This window comes from Misgurnus anguillicaudatus, chromosome 21 (genome assembly GCF_027580225.2).
Source record: "Misgurnus anguillicaudatus chromosome 21, ASM2758022v2, whole genome shotgun sequence".
NCBI lineage: Eukaryota > Metazoa > Chordata > Actinopteri > Cypriniformes > Cobitidae > Misgurnus > Misgurnus anguillicaudatus.
This window is the reverse complement of record NC_073357.2, coordinates 30169141-30176450: the sequence shown is the minus strand read 5'-3', so window position 1 is coordinate 30176450 and position 7310 is coordinate 30169141. Positions and strand designations below refer to the sequence as shown.

At 35.2% G+C, this 7310-nt stretch overlaps 1 protein-coding gene across 1 annotated transcript in view; it reads right to left on the bottom strand.

Moving 5' to 3' along the window:
* Positions 1 to 232: 232 nt before the first annotated feature.
* Positions 233 to 7310, bottom strand: part of rras2 (RAS related 2) — a 51557-nt gene continuing 44479 nt past the window's right edge. The window contains exons 4-6 of the mRNA XM_055201728.2: positions 5897 to 6005; positions 4961 to 5079; positions 233 to 3503 (exon numbers count right to left, since the gene is read on the bottom strand). Of these exons, the coding sequence (XP_055057703.1) occupies positions 3416 to 3503; positions 4961 to 5079; positions 5897 to 6005 (316 nt within the window). The 3' untranslated portion in view covers positions 233 to 3415. The remainder of the gene's footprint in view (positions 3504 to 4960; positions 5080 to 5896; positions 6006 to 7310) is intronic.

Genomic DNA, 7310 nt, shown 5'->3' with positions numbered 1-7310 from the left:
GAAGGATTAAATAGGTGGGAGGGCGATTACCAGTTTCACGTCACCAAAAGCAATGAAGGTGCAGTTCGACATACATTGGCCTTTTGTGAGTTAAAAAACAAACTAGATGAGATAATTAAATACTCCTCTTTACATATACACATAGTTGTGCCACAAGAGCATTTTTTTTTCACTTACAAACATATAAAAATACTCATTAACTAGTCTGATAAGAAAATAATGTATAAAAGTATATAGTAAAAACATTTAATCATGTCCATTCAAAAGATCACTTCCATCTTTTTTTTCTTATATATTATTACATGATGATAAAAGACAAAACGAAAAGTTTATTTGTATCCCTCATACAGAAATGCACGCTGATAAAGGAAGACAAAACACAAAATGTGGCATGACAGTGATATGAACCCTTGGAGTATAAGTAAGTCACTTGATTCATGACAATATATCAAATTTAAGTGTGAATGTCACAAAGGCATCAACCTCTCGTTGCAGTCAAGCCATATTAAAAACAGAGCACTCTTGAGGGAATGTGAATTTACGTTTTCAGTTGGATGATTAAAAAAGCATTAGATGAGATGTCTCAAAAGACTCATTTTCCTCTGATCATACACAAGAAAAAAATACTTAGAAGAGATAGCAATTATGTTAGATGTTCTTCTGTCGCTAGCAACCATGTCCATACATTTTTAAAACAAAATCAGTGTACAAGTGAATTAAAATGTAAGGCCTGAAAAAGATACACTTATTTCAGAGACAACATCTCTGTATTATCTGTAATGGTGGACCACCTAATACAAAACACTGAGCGTGTTGTGCACCAGGGGTCGGCAGTATGACCATAAACCTGTTTTATGTTATAAGTAATTATTATATAACAGTAGAAACCCAAACCATTTTACATTTGATGCATTTGGCAGACGCTTCTCTTCAAAGCGACTTACAGTGCATTCAAACAATACATTTTATCAGTATGTATTAGTTTTACAGGTACACTGAAAAAAATCCCTTGTTACACTTTGATTTGATTAAGTTTAACTCATTCCCCACCAGCCATTTTTTAAAAAGTTGCCTGCCAGCAGTTTTTGTGATTTTCACAAAGTGCCTTCCAGGAAAATTTTCTTCCAAAAATATATAAACATGCAAATATATCAAATTAAAGAACAGACCCTTTGGTTTAAAAAAATGGGGAAAAACCGTTTCATCCTATCTATATTTTTAAATATGGGTATTTTTCTTTAACAAATAAATTTTTTTAGCAAAAAGCTGAAATAATTGCATTTTTGTGAAGTAATTTTGTTAAATATCAGATTCAAAATGATTATCAAAACATACATAGAGTTCAAAATTTGAAAACGTTTTGGCTTCAGTATCGTCAACGGCGGGGAAAGAGTTAATCAACTTTCTTGACTAGCGAGAAGTTTCTATAAATTATTATTAATATAGTTGAATTAGCTTAAGTTATTTTTTATAATTTATAGCATCTCCTCACTAGTCCAAAAAGTTGAATTGAATATTCAAGTTCATTAAACGTAAAAATTAAAGTGCAACAAGGGATTTTTTAGTGTAGATAATCTAACTGTGGGTTCACACCAGCCGCGTTTCAGGCGTCAAATTCGCGTGTACCGCGCCTAGTTTGCCGCTTGAAAAGTTTGAGTTTACTCGTTTCATTCGTGCGTAAAATTCTAGTCAGCGAGACATTCACGCGGAAATTTGCGTCATGGGAGGGGCTTCTGCAACCCCGCTCACTTCCTGTATTCACGTCACTACTAGAGCAAGCTCCTGATTGGTTAACGTGGCGCGTTTTCCTGCCAAAGTTCAAATTTTTCAACTCGCGCATTTGCCGCGGCAACGTTCAATTCGCGCGAGCTAGATGCGCGGATGAAGCGGAATCGCGTCTACGGTGCCGCGCTAAACGCCTCATTCGCGCCACGAGACCCCCAGACACGCATCACCGCGTCTTCACACTGACTTAACATTGAAATCACTCGCGCTTGACGCCTCTACCGCGGCTGGTGTGAACGCAGCATAACCCATGAGCTTTGCGTTAATAATGCAATGCTCTACCAACCAAGCTAAAGGAGCATGAACAAACCATGCCCACACCACAAACGTTGCACATCTTTTAATAATATGCCCCGCTTGCTTGGGATTCACATGTGCACTCCAGCATTGAGTCAAAAAGGGACAAACCTAGCCTGTTGGTTTGTGATTTAACCCATGCTGGGTTGGTTTAACCCATTGCTGGGTTAAATATGAGCATTTTTTTGTGTTAACCCAACAATTGTTTTTGTCCGTTTTTGACCCAATGTTGGGTTTTTATAGTGTGGGTACTCTTGATGTGTGTGATTATCTTTCTCCATGTTTCTTTGTCTCACCCGATCTTACATGCAGGAGTAGAGGTTATTTACATAGTACAGTACACACAGAATAAAAAAATGTGATGCGGGTGACATTTTCGCAACACCATAAACCTTCATATGGCCCGGCTCTACTGTGCACTATTCTGGGAGAGCGACTGTTGTAAGAATGATGTAAAAACAGTGTGAATGCAGCAACCTGAGTCTGAAGACAGTCTGTAGAAATCTAAGCTGAGAGTCAAAAAGGCTTTAACAATCTGGCTAGACGAATAATTCAATTCACAATCTGAGATCACGGAACGGAAAAGATTCAAATCCGTAAATGCCAAGAAGCCTCACGACAAAGATTCAAAAGGCTGATGAACTTAAAGGCATCCCGGCAAAAATAAAAATGATTTGATTTCACTGCTGACAAAGGGAAATGTTGTCATAGCGTTAGAGGCTGTCTATGTACATATATGCGAGTACATTGTTGTTTCAATGCAAGTCCAAACAAGCTCATTAACCTCACACATCATTATAAAGGCAGATCATCACGTATGTACAACTTCTGCTTAGCATATGGAAGTAAAAACCAATATGGCACGAGAAACACACACAAAGCCTCAGAGCATCGTCTCACATTAGATCTCGTGGGACTAAACGCTTTACTCATCAGCCATCCCAATGTTGTCTTTTCAGTCTTTTGAGCTCATCAAAAGTACGTATGTCACAAGACAAAAAAGGAATTGGTGTGTGTTTATATAGCAAACTGATAAGAAGCGATGTTTAGTGTTGGGGCACAACTACTGGATTCTACTCGCAATATAAGTCACACTGATGTCAGGACTCTAGTTGAAGGTTTGATGAAGATTTCGTCAGTTTGGTTCTTCTAGTAGTGAAGTCCTAGAGGCCTAAAATGCCCCTGATAAGGCTATGAGAGAGACTGCTGTTTCAAAGACATGCACATGTAGAAAGGCAGCGAGTTCATCCACACAGGATGTGATGTCAGAAGGCAGGGTGGGGGGCGGGGACTGGTGACAGCAGCTGGGTGAGTGGCGGCAGTGAGAGGCCAATTAGACGATCACACAATGGCAGCCGCTCTTATCCTTCTCTTTGCGCGTGGGCTCCGGCGAGGGTGGGCACTCTTGTTCTTGGAACTTCCTGCGAGAGGAATCAGGATGTGATGTGACAATCAGACAAAACGTGTCATTCAAGCTACAAATACACCAACTAAGATATGACTGTACATGACATACAAGCTATTGGCTTCCATCTAAATTTGTTTTTGTTTTGAATTCTAAGATACAAGCTACAAATGCATTATTAATCTGTTTTTTTGAGACTATGTATGAATAAAACAGAATAATATTATAGTGCAGGGGGTTTTAAACTTTATGATGCGAAAGACCCCAAATATGATGATGAACCTTCTGTAAGGGTTAGCTAAAATATATATCAAGTTATATATTTTTAATAAATATAATAAGTTACACTTATTAGAGTAATGCTACATGTTTCATTCAAATGTATTTGTACTGTAACAAGAGTTTGGTTCCAAAACACTATAAACGGCATTTTAAAAAAATAGTTACCATCAAAATCAGTATTGTATCAAGTCAGTATTAAAAAGTAAATTCGTAATTTTGCGCCAAATTTGATATCTGCTGTGTTTTTCTGTCATTTTTTCTCCCGTTTCCCCATACCGCAATAAATGCCGGTCATCCTTCTCTGCAGAATGCAATAAATCTGCTTATCCAATCACAGCGCACCATTTCACGCATTGTAAACAACAATTGCGGCGTGTTGAATACACACAGAATTTTCTCATCTACTTTGTACTTCGTGATCAACAAACAAACAAAAACCAAAAAATACTTTTTTTGGCATTGACCTGTGGTGGTTTTCTGTGACGGGGAAAAATCATAAGCCACTCGGGGACTCAGGCGATGAAAACCCCCGGTTATAGTGTATAAAATCTATATTTGAAGAGCTTGGTTCCAAAATGAGATAACTTTTTCAAAAATCTTGTTTTTTAAGTGTGCATTCCAATTAATATCAATCAAACTGTAAAAAGTAGCATAATAAAAGACAATAAAACATGATAATAAACATGTTTTGACAAACATTTTCAAAACGGAGTTATTTCGTTTTGGAACCAAACTCTTCATATACTGTGTAAACATTATTTCTGCGGTATGCATATTGTGTGTAGCATTCATGATCAACTTAATGTTGCCAAACGTGTCACACAGAGACCAACAAAACTGAAACAAACCGAATTTAAACCAAATATAAATAAACCAGAAATTATGTACTATGACTTGATAATCTTTCATATAAAGATTTCTAAAATATTTAAATAAATATTATACAAATTAATAATTTCTTTAATTTTGCATCTGATTGCAATCTGATTTCTTTATATTAATTATGTGACTCACTTTTTCAAAACATGCATGGTAAAAACATAATTTGAAATGTTAACAATTGTATAATGCATAGCTTTACACAATATATACTGCATAGTATTCATTCTTATTATATATTAAAATGTTATGTGTGTACTTCCACCATCTGGTAGCATCTGTTAGTACCACAATAATGGAATGTAAACCCACCTTATGACTCGAACCAGCTCATGGAAAGCCTGGTCTACATTCATACGGATCTTTGCGGAGGCCTCCATGTATGTAACTTTGAGTTGTCGGGCAAGCTGCTGGCCTTCCTCCTGGGTGACCTGTAAAAATAAACTATATTAACCTATAGACTCATTTGAATCCTGTTAACTGACTGATGTGGATTAAAAAAATATATATTTTTTATAAACCACCTTATACACAGTAATAGTAATATAACAAAAAGAAGATAAATGACGGTATGCACACGTTTGCTGTAACCATTAACTTCCATAGTAAGAAAAAAAATATTATGAAAGAGTATTGTAATAAATAATGTAGAAGATATTTTGATAAATGATGGTAAGCACACAGTTGACGGTACCCGATGAATTCAATCGTATTTATTTTTCCTACTATGGAAGTCAATTGTTACAATCAGCTGTGTGCTTGCCATCATTTATCAAAATATCTTCTTTTATGTTCATCAGTAAAAAGAAATTCATACAGATTTAGAACAACATTAGGATGAGAAAATGATGACAGAAGTTTCATTTTAAAGTGAACTATCCCTTTAATGCCATTAATTACAATTACATCCTCCTACCTGGCAATTATTTCACTAGATGGCAGTGTATCATCGAGTGTGTCACTATATGCACTCAATAACCTCAAGTCTTTTATTACCAGCTCACACACACATAGACACTCTCTCTGACATTTGTCTGTATTTCAACTCTATTGATTTTCAGGAATAAATTTCATTTTAAGTAATATTATACTTTGTGTATACAGTATAAATGTGCTTGAGTCATTTTGCAATACGAATATAAAGATGGACACTACATACAACATACTGTAAAGTCACTTAATGATTGTAGTGTTCATTTTAGTACCGTATAGCTAAAATAGCTGTTTGATGTAATTTATTCCACTCACTTGTCTCTGTTGTTCAAGATCGGCTTTGTTACCCACTAGAATCATGGGAAACTCGTCCCGGTCCTTTACTCTCAAGATTTGTCTTTGAAACTTGTAGATCTCTTCAAAGCTGAGGACACAACACAAGCTTATTAACAAAACATTATATAGCCGTTTACAGCTTGCAATGCACTGAATTGTGACATACATACCTAGAATCACACAGAAAAGTACATTTTATTGTTATTGAAGTAACAAGTCGATCAAAAATTAAACTGATGTCATTATTTACTCACCCTCATGTTTTTCTAAACAAAGTTCTCAAATTTAATTTGTGCTTACACACTGCAAAAAATGATGTGATATTTTTTACACATTGTGTGTGTCATGCCATGTTAAGGTTTAGGGCCCTATCTTGCATCTATACACGCAAGTGTCTTTGCTAGTTTAAGACAGACACATTTGTTATTTTACATCCTGTGACCACAGACATCAGCAATGAACATGATACACAATACATTTCTGTGATTGGTCTGATCCATGTGTGTCTACAATTTTAAGTATTTACCTTAGTGTTTGTATTACAATAAAAAAAGTGAATTTCAACAGAGACCTATTCGTTTTCTTTCACTTAAGTGTTATCTGATGGATTATGCCTATTCTTGTATTAACTCAAGTTAGAATATGTCTATAACAATCAGTGGTACACGTTACTATGCTAAAAATTATTAACAATATTTAATGGAAACAAAATAAATGGTGATTTACCAGGAAAATAATGGTATTAACTGTTGCCAGTTGTTTCCTGTTTTTTTTCTATGATTTACAGTAAATTCCTGTTAAAAAACATTACAGGAAGTGCACTGTAAAAAACATTAACATGAATTAACTGTTAAAATAACAGGAAAATAATGGTAACCCTGCTGCCAGTAATTTCCTGTTATTTAACAGGTAAATAATTAACAGGCGTTATTTCATGTTAAAATAAATGAAAGAGCCAACACAAGTTGTGTTAAAAACCGTGACGGGAGTAACGCGTTACAAAGTAATTCTGTTACTGTAATTCCACTACTTTTAGCGGTAATTAACATGTAACAAAGTATTTTTTTTTTAAATCAAGTAACGGACAACACATGTTGTCCCTATCCTAACACACCTTCTGTGTTATTATTCATTGTGCCGCTCACCACAGTCCTGCGATGTTAAATCAGAAATTTCTTGTCTGCAAGTGTTCATTTATCACAAAATACAGTAACACGTGTAACCAACTCATTTAAATTTCAGTAATTGTAACTGCGTTACTTGATTTAAAACAAATACTTCGTTACATGTCAATTACCGCTAAAAGTAGTGGATTTACAGTAACGGAATTACTTTGTAAAGCGTTACTCCCGTCATTTATTTTAACATGAAATTAAAGTGAAATTAAAGTGCT